The 15,823-nt window shown below is 40.9% G+C and overlaps 1 protein-coding gene, 1 non-coding gene and 1 pseudogene across 2 annotated transcripts; 1 reads left to right on the top strand and 2 right to left on the bottom strand.

Annotated features, from left to right (window-relative positions):
* Nucleotides 1–7,813: 7,813 nt before the first annotated feature.
* Nucleotides 7,814–11,981, bottom strand: DUSP12 (dual specificity phosphatase 12). The gene is given in 5 exon segments (XM_050781424.1): nucleotides 7,814–8,620; nucleotides 8,925–9,015; nucleotides 10,473–10,591; nucleotides 10,672–10,796; nucleotides 11,838–11,981. Coding segments are annotated over 5 exon segments (678 nt in total). The 3' UTR covers nucleotides 7,814–8,421.
* Nucleotides 8,671–8,742, bottom strand: LOC126949508 (small nucleolar RNA SNORD61). Its single transcript, XR_007723787.1, has one exon. It is a non-coding gene; the product is annotated as a small nucleolar RNA SNORD61 (small nucleolar RNA).
* LOC126949319 (vesicle transport through interaction with t-SNAREs homolog 1B-like) lies at nucleotides 11,980–12,673 on the top strand (annotated as a pseudogene).
* The last annotated feature ends 3,150 nt before the right edge of the window (nucleotides 12,674–15,823 follow it).

Genomic DNA, 15,823 nt, shown 5'->3' with positions numbered 1-15,823 from the left:
AGAATACAAATGATGGTGTAGATTTATGATACTTGAATTAATATTTTGAGGAAGGTTCTCAGGGTCTCTCTTAAAAGGCTTTAATTCCTGCCAAAGGTCCCTTATGGGAGACTGGATGGAATGCTTAGTGAATCTGTCAGGACATGAAATCCCACATATTTGTGTACCTAGCTGGCCACAATATTATACTTTTTAAGACATTTTTATGTTAATTTTTTAGAGACGGGGGAAGATTTACTCTGATGATTCTAGGAGCAGAATTGTCATTGTTAAATAAAAATATAGTACCAACACATGTCCACCTCTTTAGGAGCCAAGAAAGCATTTCTTTGTTGCAAATTTCTGCATTTGTCACATAATCGAGCACTTTTCTAAAATATAAAATAATTTTAGGTACCAACTACGAAATTTTAGAATCCTTCCCCTATCTCACCTTCCATCTGTAACCAATTACCTCTGACCAGGTATGGTAGGTAGAATAATCGCCCCTGCCCACCACCGATGATGTCCACGTCCTAATCCCCGGAATGTGTAAATGTTGTATTAAATGTCCAAAGATACTTTGCAGATATGAATAAGGACACTGACAGAAGGAGGTGATCCTGGGTGACTGGGGTGGGCCCACTGCAATCACAAGGGCCTTATAAGAGGGAGGCAGGAGATAAAAGGAGTAGCAGGAGACGCAACAACAGAAGCAGGAGGTTGGAGTGATGTGAGGAAGCGGCCATGATCCAAAGAATGTAAGTGGCCTCCGGAAGCTGAAAAAAGCAAGAAGCAGATTGTTCGCTGAAGCCTTCAGATGCCCTGCTGACACTTTGATCTGATCTGCAGAAATGTAAGAGAATAAATTTACCTTGTTTCAAGCATGGAGTGTATGGTAATTTGTTACAATGGCAATAGAAAATGAACACATCAGAGGCTGGCAATGCTTTAGTCATCTGAGTAATTGCTTCTGGAGCTTAGGTAATCTATCCAGGGCAGAGCACTAGGAAGGGACAAGGCTCACACATCACCTAGGCCCACTGACTTATGATCCTGGGCTCATGGCCTCTTAGTCCACACTCCTCAGTTATGGTACTGGTTAGGAAAGGCAAGAGCACATTTGTTACCTCTCAGCCTTGCTTGTCAGCTTAGGGGATGCTGGATTAGTCAGAGTTCTACAGAGAAGCAGAATCAATAAAGTGCAGACAGGTGTATGGACAGGATAGATGATAGATAGATAGATAGATAGATAGATAGATAGATAGATAGATAGATAGATAGATTTTAAGATATTGTGGAGGCTGGCAAGTCCAAAATCTGATGGGAGAGGCCTCTCAGGAAAGACTTGCAGTCCAAATCCAAGGCAGTCTGCTGGACAAGCAGGAAGAGCCAATGTAGATGAAGTCTACAGGCAGTCTGCTGGGGAGTTCCCTCTTGCTCTGAGGTCAGCCTTTTGTTCTATTTAGGCTTTCAGCAGATTGGATGAGGCCCACCCACATTACGGAGGGCCATCTGCTATACCCAAAGTCCACTGATTTAAGTGCAAATCTTATCCAAAAATACCTTCACAGAAACATCCAGAATAATGTTTGACCAAGTATCGGGGCGCCCCATGGCCCAGCCAAGTTGACATAAAAAATTAACCATCACAGCTGCCAAGAAGGCATCTGCATCCACCAAGTGGTCTAACATTTTCCCAACAAAGCATTTGTCATTTAACTTTATGCTAGAATCAGCTTAATGAAAAGGAGCTATACAAAAACACAAGTCATATCCATGAGAAGCTAAACTCTTCAAGAAAAATGCATGGCCAGAATTTATGACAGAATGTAGATTGTTCCACTCCTTTTTTCTCCTTCTCCACAAGTCAGTGCATCCAAAGCAGTTTATCTTTGCAGGACTCTCACTCTGCTGTGCAATCTGGGAGCCATCCTCCTTAACCCTGATAGAGGAAAAGCACTGTCATTCACAGTTCACTCCCTACCTACAATGGGAAGCTTAACTTCTCTGGTTTTCTTTCTCGCCTATTCTTTCTCTTCTCTTCCCCTCTCCCATCATCTTGCTCTTGTCTCCTTCCTTTTTTTTTTTTTTTTTTTTTTTTTTTTCTGAGACAGGGTCTCACTGTGTCACCCAGGTTAGAATGCAGTGGTGGGTTCATCGCTCACTGCAGCTTTGACCTCCCAGGCTCAAACAATCCTCCCACCTCAGCCTCCTGAGTAGCTGGGACTACGGGCATCCACCACCACACCCAGCCAATTTTTTCTTCTTTTTTTTTTTTTTGGTAGAGATGGGGTCTTTCTATGTTGTTCAGGCTGGTCTTGAACTCCTTGGCTCAAGCGATCCTTCTGCCTCAACTTCCCAAAGTGTTAGAATTACAGGTGTGAGCCACTGCACCAGGTCCTCCCTCCACTTTTCTAATTCTTCATCCTTGTGCTTTTGTGAACTGGTTGGTGAAAATTTGGAAAAATCAAAAAAGTAAGTGCTATTCTACCCTTTCTCCAACTCCGGCAACAATGCTGGAGATGAAGAGATACAAAGTGAGTGTGAGATTGAGAGAGAACGAGAATCAGTGAGAGATTCTGAACGTGTAAGTGTGTGTGTCAGCGTGTGACTGGTTAGAAACTCATTGGGGTTTTGAGGTGCTTTTATTTTGGTGTATATTTTAAGTGCAAGGGCAAAGGCAGTAAGGTATAAAATGGGGCAGGATGAAATTACAGGTGAATGAAAGTGTAGACTTGACCTTTACTTGAATTGTACTTACTAAATCCCTACCTTGTGTGACAAGTGCACTATGTTAAGGATACCAAAATGAGCCACCTGGGCCCCTGTTTGGAAGGTACTCATCATCTCACACCAACCTTTGTGTCCTTTTGAATCCACTCGTACTCAGCCCACACAGTTGTGCATGATTCCATACCCTCCTCACACAGGTTTCTCTCAGTTTCCCGTATGTCAGTCTGCTCCCACTCCCAAAGACAGAAAAGGGAATGCGCTCACAGGGTAGCACCAGGCTTCCAACTCCCTCTGTATTATCCCAGAGCAACGAAGTCCATGCAGAGGTGTTCAAGTGGATAGAAACCTCTGACATGGACAAAACAGTATCTTTCCCAGCCTGCAATAAGCCCTTCTTGAGGACGGCTGGTTTTTCATCTGGTGTGTTTCATGGAACAGGCTTTATTAACCAAATTTTAATAAGAGAAAACCAGCTTCAGACAGCTGCTGGTGGTTTTCCTTTGCAACGTGTCCAACAGAATTGCACAGTGCTGTGGCCTGTGGCTGTCAACATTGTTGTCTCTGGATGTTCGGAAGTGAAAGGGCTGCACAGCAGATTTCTGCTGGCTTTTCCACTGGGTTAGAGAGAGGGAAGCCCATGTCTGAGAAGGGGGTTTCTCAGAGCCCGAAAATCACTCAGGCACTCAGCCCAGGGTCACCTTCATTAGGACTGTCTCATGATTCCATTGCTAAATCTGCTTTGGTTTGGCAAATATGAAGTATTTATCACTACTAAGCAAGTTCCTGAAAACTTCATTCTCCATTACCTGGTGACAGTGTCGATATTTCATTAGAACTTCTTAGTTAAATGTATTTTAGAGCGTTATGGCCCCTTTAAAAACATCTGCATGCCTGCCCCCCCTTAAAGCTGCTATCTGGTAAAATGATTAGAAGAGAAGGAGATGAAATTATGAGATTTGGATTGCAGTGACTCAGAGAGTAGCAAGAGCAGCTCATTTAGAAGGGGAAAAAAGCTTAAACTTCACTGCAAAGGGTCAGGCTTGTACAATACCCCCATTCTAATTCTGCGGTGGCTGTGAAGTGATTCAGAGCTACTCTGACAAATGTAGGAACTTTCAAAGTCTGGGGAGTGAAATATTGTCTAATAATGAATCTTCCTTTTTTGATTAGTGTGCAACCTGTATCCTGCTTCCAGAGGCAGGACTCAGTTTTCTTATTCATTTTCACCACAGTTGGAATGGAAAAATTGAAATCATTGCTCTAATGGCAAGAAACATCTTATGGTGCTCAGAGCCAGCAATCAGTACAGACAGGCACAGACAGGGGCGCCTTTTGCTCCTTTTTTGGATGGAAAGAGCTTCACTCCACCGAAATAGATGATTTTCTAGTGGAGGCTAACATTGTAATAATAACATACTCTGATGGGCTTTTTTCTTTTTTCTTTATAAGGATTTCTCAGTTTTATGTCTATAATTGACATCTATGGACCAGCTATAAAAATGTATTCCTCAGCCTAAGGTGAGGGACTTTCGAGAGGTCCAGGAGATCCCAATTGGTTTGTGGAAACTCAAGCTGCAGAACTCCAAGAAGTAGGCGAGGGTGGGAGAGACAAGCAGGGCCTTTATCTAGGGAAGGTCAGCAAAACTTTTGGATTTCCGTATTTCTCCTAAAGGTGAAAAATGAGGTAAGAAAACTGAAGGGGAGAAGGGAGACATGAAACAAAAAGAATTAATGAGGATTGAGCCCTTTATAAGCCAGCCCAATTAGAGGTGCTTTACCCACATTACTGCATTTAATCCTCACAAGGGAGTGAGGCAAATCTGTTGCCTCTCCAGGAGTCACTGTCCTCACCTTCCATCCCTCCTGTCCCAGCCCATGTCACATGATAACAGTTAACTGCTAGAGAGCCACTTGGCCTTCATGTCAACAAATGGCCAAGGGACCCAGTTCTGACTATGGGACATAACACTAAGTCTGTTGGGGGAATTTGGAAAACAAGCTTTCCTTCAAGACAAAAAAAAAAAAAAACAAGCACACATGAGAAGAGCTCTCTTGTCACCTGAGCTGCTCCCGGCTCCCTACATAGCAATGCAATTGTCTAAGGACCCAGTACTTGGAGCTGTAGCAGCCCATCTTGCAAGTAAGACACCAAAAGTTTTCATGTGAGGACAGTGGAATGGAGGATGAAAAAAAGCTTTATTCGGGCCGGGCGCGGTGGCTCACGCCTGTAATCCCAGCACTTTGGGAGGCCGACGCGGGTGGATCATGAGGTCAGGAGATCGAGACCATCCTGGCTAACACAGTTAAACCCCGTCTCTACTAAAAACACAAAAAATTAGCCGGGCGCGGTGGCGGCGCCTGTAGTCCCAGCTACTCCAGAGGCTGAGGCAGGAGAATGGTGTGAACCCGGGAGGCGGAGCTTGCAGTGAGCCGAGATCACGCCACTCACTCCAGCCTGGGCGACAGAGCGAGACTCCGTCTCAACAACAACAAAAAAGCTTCATTCTTCATGACATTCTTGAGACCACTGATTCAGCCCTAGAGCCATCTACTTCTGGATGTCTTTTTGTGTGAGATAATAAATCTCCTCATTATTTCAGTCACTTTTAGCTGGATATTCTACTGCTTGCATTCAAAAGCATTCTAATTAACACAATATGACTATTTCCATTTTACTAAATTTGTTTCATCCAACAAACCAAGAAAATTAATTCATTGACCACCAGAGTAGAAGCAAAAGACAGTTGGTTTATAATTTCTCTGAAATAATATCTGTACAGTCCTTTAGTTTTTAGCTTACTACATTTCGTCCTCACTGTCCTTCATGTATAGATAACACATGATGGTCATGAAATGACCATGTACCACAGATGGTAACCTTATTTCCTATTATTTCTTGTGGCATAGGTGCTAAAAGCTTAATCCCAATCATCAACCACTAGCCTTAGAATGTGGCCAACACCCTTCTCCACTGAGAAGTTAGAGACAGATAGAAGTTTAGAGGCTTGTACTGTGAGGCCAGTCTAACATATGAACCTTTGATTATGACCTCCTACCATGATGATTATGATATCAAGTTCACAGTTCGGGACAATTCTGCAGAACAAGAAGGATGTTGCTCAAAATGGTTCTTAGCAAAATCATCAGTCATATTTAAGCTTTTAGTCACAGATATATTACACACTATATGACATTTTCAAAAAGACAAATGAAGAAGATTAGTGGTTGCCAGAGGCTCAAGGTAGGAGGAGGATGTGACAAGAAAGAGATGGCAGGCAGGAGTTTTTTGGGAGTAATAGAACTGTATCCTGATTGTGCAGCAGTTACGTGAATCTACGCATGTTTATTCCTTGAACTGTATACCAAAAAGAAGTCAATCTATTGTAAGATTTTTTAAAATAAAACTAAATTCATTCCATAAAACCTGGCTCCTAGGCATTTGTTAATTAGTCCAAATTGATTTATTTTTTTCCTTCAATTGTTAGCAAGAACGAAGGGAATAGTATAGTTAGTTACTGCTGGGCTTAAGAACACAGTAGACAGGTCAGGGAAGGAAAATATCTAGCAATATCAATTGCTGCAATTGACAAGTGTTTGGATTCACCAATAGGCATGGAAGAGAATAGGGTTTCATGAAACAAAACTGTAACTTTTAAATTGCTAGGGCCTCGTCCAATAACTTTTTGGGTTGGGAATTAGAGCCATTTCCTGGTTATAGAAGCTCAGGGTTTGTGATCATCTCAACTGATGCAGAAAAAGCATTTGACAAAATTCAGCCTCTTTCATGATTAAAAACAACAACAACACAACAAATTAGAAATAGAGGAAAACTATCTCCACACAATAAAGACCATATATTAAAAACCCACAGCTAACATCATACTCCACAGTGAAAGACCAAAAGTATTTCCTCTACGATCAGGCACAAGAAAAGGATATCCATTTTCACCACTTCTAATCCTAGAAGTCCTAGCCAGAGCAATTAGGCAAGAAAAAGAAAAACATCTGAATTGGAAAAGAGGTAAAACTCTCTCTGTTCACAGGTGACAAGATCTTATATGTAGAAAAGCCTAAAGAACTCACTGAAAAAAACTGTTTAAACTAATAAATTCAGCAAAGTTGCAAAATACAAAATCAATACACAGAAATCAGCTGTGTTTCTCTACACTAAGGATGAACAATCCAAAAAGAATATTCAGACAACAATTCAACTTACAATAGCATAAAAAACAATTGGGGTCCCAGGTGTGGTGACTCACACCTATAATTCCAGTCCTTTGGGAGTTGAAGCCTGGGAGTTCAAGATCAGCCTGGGCAACATAGAGATACCCTGTCTCTACAAAAATTTTAAAAAATAGCTGGAGGGCTGGGCACAGTGGCTCACGCTTATAATCTCAGCACTTTGGGAGGCTGAGGTGGGTGGATCCCTTGAGGTCGGGAGTTTGAGACCAGCCTGGCCAACATGGTGAAACTCCATCTCTACTAAAAATACAAAAATTAGCCAGGTGTGGTGGTGCATGCCTGTAGTCCCAGCTACTCAGGAGGCTGAGGCACAAGAATCGCTTGAGCCTGGGAGGTGGAGGTTGCAGTGAGCTGAGATTGTGCCACTGTACTCCAGCCTGGGCAACAGAGCGAGACTCTGTCTAAAAAAAAAAGGAAAAAAAAATTAACTGGGCATGCTGGTGGTGGCACACTCCTGTGGTCCCACCTATTCAGGAGACTGAGGTGAGAGGATCACTTGAGCCCAGGAGGTTGAATCTGCAGTGAGCCATGATCCTGCCACTGCACTCCAGCCTGGGCAATAGAGCAAGATCCTATCCCTTCCCCCCACCAAAATATATATATATATATATATATATATATACACACACACACACACACACACACACAATATAGACACATATCTAATATACACAAACACACATATATATATAAATAATAATTTTGAGTAAAGTTAACAAAAAAGGGGAAAGACTTTTACATTGGAAACTATAAAATGTTGCTGAAAGAAACTAAAGAAGACATCAATAAATGGAAAGAAATTCCATGTTATGGACTGAAAGGCTTAATATTGTTAAGATGTTAATACTACCCAAAGCAATCTACAGATTCAATGCAATGCCTATCAGCATCTCAATGGCTTTTTAATTTTTGTAGAAATGGAAAAATCTATCCCAAAATTCATAATCTATCCCAAATAACAAAAATAATCTAAAAAAAGAAGAACAAAGTTGGAAATCTCATATTCCTGATTTCAAAACTTACTACAAAGCTATAGTAATTAGAACAGTGTGGTACTGGCATAAAGATAGACATATAGACCAATTGAATAGAATACAGAACCCATAAATAAACTCTGGCATATATGATCAAATTAATTTGTGACAAGGGCCAAAACCATTCAGTGGTGAAAGAACAGTCTTTCAACAAATGACATCATGAACATCATGAAAACTGGATCTCCAGATGCAAGAAAAAAAAAAAAGAAGAAGAAGTAGTTGGATCCTTACCTTATACCGAATACAAAAATTATCTCACAATGTACCTAAACATCAGATGTGAAAGGATGAAACTCTTAGAAAACTCTGGTAAAAGCTTCACTACATTGGATTTGGCAATGATTTCTTGGATATAACACTAAAGGCAGAAGCAAAAAAAGAAAAAATAGACAAACTGGATATCATTATAATTTACAAATCTTGTGCATCAAAAGATACTATCATCACTCCCAACAAAAGTGGATTCCATCCATTGTACAGGTTCAACAAAACAAGATGTACACTGAGCCTGACTCCCTGTGGTGAGCATGAAAGATGGTGTCATTTTCTTGTGGGCAACAGCTATAAAAGCACTTCCTTCATTATAACCCAAAGTGCTAGAATTTCAAAATAATGATCACCTGCAACTCTCAAACAACAAAACCATTAATGATTTCCCAAACAATGAATAGATAAAATGTGCAGTACTTCTTAGAGGACAAAATAATATTACATTGATTATGCTACTTAAATTTTCAATAATCCCTACAATCTGATTTTTGCTTTTAAGAATTTACATTCTTCTTGAAAGCAGATTTGAATTCAAAATTTCTATATTATTCAGTCAAACAAATTCTTCCTACAGAAATAAAAGAAACGGTAACTTTAAGCACTTTTCAGCTACTGAGACAAGATAAAATATCCAGAGGATACAAAATATTTTACATGTACTTCCTGCATTTGTAGAGACCCTCATCCTTCAATACTTGTGAAATGGTGATGGGGTCAATAGCAAAGAGTTCTCGAGGTAAATTCTGGAATTCTGTATGACATAATTCAAATGTATCCATTTGTCAGAATCAACTCTCTGCATTTTCAGACAAAATTCAGTTAATGTCAAGTTGAGGCAAGTGCTAAACCTCGGCAATTTAAATTTTGAAAAATATTCCCAGCCAGATGCGGTGGCTTACACCTGTAATCCCAGCACTTTGGAAGGCCAAGGCAGGCGGATCACTTGAGGCCAAGAGTTCAAGACCAGCCTGGGCAACATAGCGAAATCCTGTCTCTACTAAAAATACAAAAAATTAGCTGGGAGTGATAGCACGCACCAGTAATCCCAGCTACTCGGAAGGCTGAGGCAGGGGAATTGCTTAAATCCAGGAGGTGGAGGTCTCAAAAAAAAAAAAAAGAAAGAAGAGAAGAGAAGAGAAAAAGAAAAAAAGAAAAGGAAAAGAAAAGAAAAGAAAGAAAAGAAAAAAAATACTCCTGCCTTGGGGAATCAGGATGAGGTAGGAAAGTACAGTTATTAAGTCCGTAGGTTCTCAGCACAGACTGCCCAAGTTCAAATCCCAGCCCTGCCATTTATTATACAAACTATGTGACCTTCAAGAAGTTATTTCTCACTAAACCACAGTTTTAAAAGGTAACAACAGCACAGTACAATAGTCCTCCTTATCTGCATGGCACATGTTCCAAAGCCCCCAGTGGATGCCTGAGACCACAGATAGTACTGGACCCAACTGCTGTCATTTGGAGCGTGTTTCAGTTCATGTCTTCCACTCACAAATTTAATGCCTTTTCCATCTTAGGTAAGCACTTATCACATACTGTGGCCATAACTTTTGCAGTCTGAGGTGCAACAGCAAAACTAACACACATTTCTCTTTCTTTTCTCTTGACAAAAATGGATAAAATTCTTACTGTGGATTTTAGCAACCTCCGCATACTATTTTTTTTCGTTTCCTTATTTAGTTGAGAATGTTCAGCTTTTCATTTAAAGCAAACACTTTACAGCTTCTCTTTGGCATATCCGAATTGCCAGCATCACTACTCTTGGACTTTGAGGTGATTATTAAGTAAAATAAGGGTTACTTGAACACAAGCACTGTTGATACTGCGACAGTCAATCTGATAACCTAGAGGGCTCCAAGTCACTGTCACTAATGGGTGTGTAGCACGGAGAGCGTGGAGATGCTGGACAAAGGGATGGTTCACATCCCCAGCAGGATGGAGCAGGATGACCTAAGATTTTGTCACACTACTTAAAATGGCCTGCATTTAAAACTTACGAATTATTTCTGGAATTTTCTATTAATATTTTCAGACCACAGTTGACCTCAGGTAACAGGAACCATGGAAATTGAAAACCATGGATGAAGGGGAACTATGATAACTGTCTCATAGAATTGCTAGAAAGGTGAGAAATGCACCCGAAGCACTTAGTGTCAGAGTAAATGACATCTAGAAAGGGCTCAACACATACCAGCAATTATTACTTACCTGGATACTTTTCCATGACCTTTTGTAAACCATGTTGCCTATAAATTGCACTAGAGATATCCATTGCATATCCCATTGCCTCATACAATTTCAATTGCTAGTCAAGCCCACATTTAATCCTATAATGACAAACAAATATGAAGTTCGATTTTCTTTAAATAAAATCACATCACAAAAGCAGAATTATTACTAAAACAACTCAGCCTCTGGCATAATATTTTACAGATTTTCATAGGCTTTTCCCAAGGTAAATTGGTAATTCTTCATCATAAAAGCAGTCGCTATAGCAATACTTCAACTGACTCCTGCATGACTGAAAGAGACCTTGAAAATAAAATAGCAAAATAGCAACAATTTAAAAAAATCTAGCTGCCTATTAATGGTAAAGTTCAGGTCTATATCGTGACTACTTCTACTCAGATAAATCCTCTGCCTCTGAAATATGACCAATGGTGTAGGGGAAAAAAGACACAATCAACTGAGTAAAAACGCGACTCACAGAACGGGAGAAAATGTGCACAAACCATGTATCTCATAAAACATTAATAGCCAGAATATATTTTTTAAAATTCCTACAACTCAACAACAAAAACCAAAACACCCAGTTGAAAATGAGCAAAAGGACTTGAAAAAAAATCTCCAAAGAAGTACAAACTGGCCAATAAACACCTGAAAAGATGGTCAGCATCTAATGATAAGAGAAATGCACATCAAAATCGCTATTAAATGCAATTTCACATCAATTAGGATGACTGTTATTTAAAAAAACAAAAATAACAACTTTTGGCAAAGATGTGGAGTAACTGGAACCCTTGTGCATTGCTGGTAGGAATGTAAAATGGTGCCGCCACTAGGGAGAACAGTATAACAGTTCCTCCAAAACTTGAAAATGGAACTACCATATTATTCAACAATTTCATCCCTATGTATATACCTGCTCATGTTCACAGCAGCGCTATTTACAATAGCCAAAAGGTAGAGACAACCCCAGTATCCACTGAGAGATGGCTGGATAAACAAAATGGGGCATATACATACAAAGGTCTATTATTCAGCCTTAAAAAGGAAGTAAATTTTGACACATGCTACAACAGCACGGATGAACCTTAAGAACATTTTGCTAAGTGAAATAAGCCAGTCACATAAAAACAAATGCTATACAATGCCACTTATATGAGGTACCCTAAAATTCATAGAGAAAGAAAGTGGGACAGAGATGATTACCAGGGGCAGAGGAAGGGGAGAATGAAGAGTTGTTTAACGGATGTAAAGTTTCAGTTTTGCAAGCTGAAAACAGTTTGAAGGTGGACAATGGTGATGGTTGTACAACCATGTGAATATACTTAATGCCACTGAACTCTACACGTAAAAATGGTGAAAGCGGTCCTGGGCTGCGGTGGCGCGGTGGTCGCCGTGATGGTCACAGGACTTGGCAGCTGACCCCCGGGCTAGGAGAGGGCCCAGTGCCCCAGATCTCAGTGGCCACTGCTGGAGCGCGGCCTGCACCATGGCCACCTCCGCCGCCTCCTCGGAGCATTTCAAGAAGCTGTAGGAGATCTTCCACGGCCTCCACGAAGACCTATAAGGGGTGCCCGAGCGGCTGCTGGGAACGGCAGGGACCGGAGAGAAGAAGTTAATCAGGGATTTTGATGAAAAGCAACGGGAAGCAAATGAAACGCTGGCAGAGATAGAGGAGGAGCTACGTTATGCACCTGTCTTTCTGTAACCCCATGATGTCTAAGTTTCAAAACTACCAGAAGGACCTCGCCAAACTCCATGGGGAGGTGAGCAGCACACCTTTGACAGCCACACCTGGAGGCCGAAGAGACATGAAATATGGCATATATGCTGTAGAGAATGAGCATATGAATCGGCTACAGTCTCAAAGGGCAACGCTTCCTCAAGGCACTGAAAGTCTGAACTAGGCCACCCACAGTATTGAATGTTCTCATCGGATTGCCACGGAGACTGACCAGCTTGGCTCAGAAATCACAGAAGAGCTGGGCGAACAATGAGACCAGTTAGAATGCACCAAGAGTAGACTGGTAAACACAAGTGAAAACTTGAGCAACAGTCGAAAGATTCTCCGTTCAATGTCCAGAAAAGTGACAACCAACAAGCTGTTGCTTTCCATCATCATCTTACTTTTGCTCGCCATCCCGGGAGGTCTGGTTTACTACAAATTATTTCATAACCATTGAACTTCCTATAGGGAAGGGTTTGTGGACCAGCACTTTGACTTTGTGAATGCATGATGTTAGGGATGTGGATGGAATAAGCATACTGCTGCTGTGGCCTAACAGTTCAGGGATGCACTGTGTAGCTGGACTGTGAGAGAAGGGAGGAAAGATGGAAAGCCACTTAAATGTGAAGGAACAGCAACAAGACCAGTATGATATACCAAGATAATAAATGCTGTTTATGACTTCTTTAAAATAAATGGTTAACGTGGGAAGTTTACATACTTACCACTTAAACCATTTTTATGTGTAGAGCTTAACCGTTTAGTACTTTAACCTCCGACAGACACTCAAGTTCAATGTGCCATGCCTGGAGTTTGGAATGGCAGATATGAAAAACCCTTTTTGAGTGGGTAATTACATGTGCACTAACCATTTGAACAAGCCAAATATCAGTAAAGAAGATGGCATGATGATGGCTGCAGCTGAAAGCGGCAGCATCTTCTAAAAAGTTAGGACAGCATGCTTGTTTATGTGAGGTTCCTGTCTTGCTAGTTTCACTGGAAATGAATCGTCTCCCTATCAATGGAGAGTTTTATTAACTTGGGTTTATTCGGTTCACTAAAATAGTTCCATTATTTAAGCACTCAAAAAGTTCTTTAGCCAGAGACAACTTATGTCACTACATCACCGAACAGAACTCTGTCAAGGATGCTCTGTAGATAACTTTTTAGCACAAGGAATTCATTCTCCTAAACACATGGGAGCCTCCACATGGCCCTTTAAAAGACACTGACCTCTTTGAAATTAGGACTGCAAGATCTATGAACTGGGGGCAACTCCCAGTTGCACAGATTCCTCTGAACTCTGGTTCTCAGAAAGACTAAATGAAGGAATCATCGGAAGACTCAAAATAGAATCTGTCACATACCAATCCTATGAGATAATGCATGATCTTGCAGAGGCACTAAGAAGAAGGAAGATGGATAATCTGAGGCTGTGTTTAACATGGTTTATTGGCTTCTATGGACTCAAAGACCATGGAAACAATCTTCTTCTTCCATAAGAATTTACTTCATATATATGTATTTATTAACCTGAAAATAATGGTTAAATCCTAGGATCAGGACTAGTACCAGTAGAATGAAGGAGTTCCTGACTCCCTGACTTCCTTCCAGCCAGATGAGATACCATCAGTCTCTCAGCCAACACAGAAACAGTCTGCATTTCAAGATGTTCATCTTTGACCTCTTTTGCATTGTCAGGGATTTTTAGACAGCCCATAGCTTCATGCAGGCTTCTTTGGCTCACACTAGTGAGAGTTTCCCATATGGACTAAGGTCAGTTTTTGACCTCTGGAATCTTCAATATGCTATTCTCAAGGCAGCTGCCTTCTTCCTAGTGTCTTATAAATTAGCTGTGTATTTTCTGGGATCAACCATATCCTTGGAAAACTGACTGCAGCTCATCCAGAGACAGCTGTGTGAAGATTTCAGGAGCAATAACTCAAGACAAAGGGTCCTCAGTGGTCACCAGAGCCCCAAATTTGGATAAGGTTTCACTTGAATATTCATTGGTTTTAGCAGCTTGGCAAAAGTAGGAAAGAACTCCTAATTCCATGGGGTTAAATATCCTCCCTGAAACTAAAATGGAAAAGATTAACTGCCTCATGGAAAGGATTCTGTGATAAATCTGATGTCCTGGGGTCACTTTCCTAATAGCACCTCCTCTTCTCATCACTCATCTCCCCTGTGTGTCTCTTGAATAATATCACTCTCGAGGATTTAATAAAGATTTCTCTGTCAGCAGCCCAAGTCAAAGCCTCTAGAGAAGCTGGTATATTGTTTGAAAAATCCTGGTCCCTCAGTCCCGATGAAGTATAGGAATAAAGAGAACGTAAGGGAAAAGACGTCTACTGGGGGCACCCTGAAGCCAATAGTATTATGTATTTAGAAAGGATTATGAGACATCAGACCAAGAGAGATATTTAAATAGACTAGGAGTTAGATGCTATTAGCAATTATTGTTAATTTGGTGTGATAATCGCATTGTGGTTATAGTAGTATTTTTATAGTTTTTAATTAGCGATAGATAAAGGGATAACTAGTTTCAATGCATTCCACTTTATTGACATTAGCAGATATTGAGCTTTTTATAAATTGAAGGTTTGTGGCAATTCTGCATGGAGCAAGTCTATCAGCGCCATTTTTCCAACAGCAGGCACTCCCTTCATGTCTCTGTGTCACCTTTTGGTAATTCTCACAATATTTCAAGGTTTTTCATGATTATTGTATCTGTTATGATGATCTGTGATCAGCCATTTTTGATGTGACTATTGTAGTTGCTTTGGGGCAACACAAACCATGCCCACGTGACAGTGAACTTATTGAATAAACGTTGTGTGTGTTCTATCTGCTCCCCCAGTTGGCCATTCCCTCATCTCTCTCCCTCTTCTCAGGCCTCCCTATTCCCGGAGACATAACAATAATGAAGTTAGGCCAATTAATAACTCTACAATGGCTTCTAAGTGTTCAAGTAAAAGGGAGAGTTACATGATTCTCACTTTAACTCAAAAGCTAGAAATGATTAAGCCTAGTGAGAAAGGCATATTGAAAGCAGAGATACACTGAAAACTAGGCCTCTTGTGCCAGTTAGCCAAGTTGTGAATGCAAAGGAAAGTTCTTGAAGGAAATTAAAAGTGCTACTCCGGTGAACACATGACTGATAAGAAAATGTAATAGTCTTACTGCTGACAGGGAGAAAGTTTTAGTGGTTTTGATAGAAGATCAAACCAGCCAGGACATTCCCTTAAGCCAAAACCTAATCCACTGCAAGGTCCCAACTCTCTTCAACTCTGTGAAGGCTGAGAGAGGTGAGGAAGCTGCAGAAGAAAAGCCTGAAGCTAGCAGAGGTTGGTTCATGAGGTTTAAGGAAAGAAGCTGCCAGGCGTGGTGGCTCACACCTGTAATCCCAGCACTTTGGGAGGCTGAGGCAGGCGGATTGCTTGAGCTCAGGAGTTTGAGACCAGTCTGAGCAACATGGAGAGACTTCTTCTCTACAAAAAAATAAAAAATTAGCTGGATGTGCTGGCACATGCCTGTAGTTCCAACTACTCAAGAGGCTGAGGTAGGAGGATGGCTTAAGCCCAGGAGGTGGAGGTTGCAGTAAACC

Source organism: Macaca thibetana, chromosome 2, assembly GCF_024542745.1.
Source record: "Macaca thibetana thibetana isolate TM-01 chromosome 2, ASM2454274v1, whole genome shotgun sequence".
Taxonomy (NCBI): domain Eukaryota; kingdom Metazoa; phylum Chordata; class Mammalia; order Primates; family Cercopithecidae; genus Macaca; species Macaca thibetana.
Note: the sequence above shows the minus strand (reverse complement) of the source record. Positions and strands in the feature narration are given on the sequence as shown.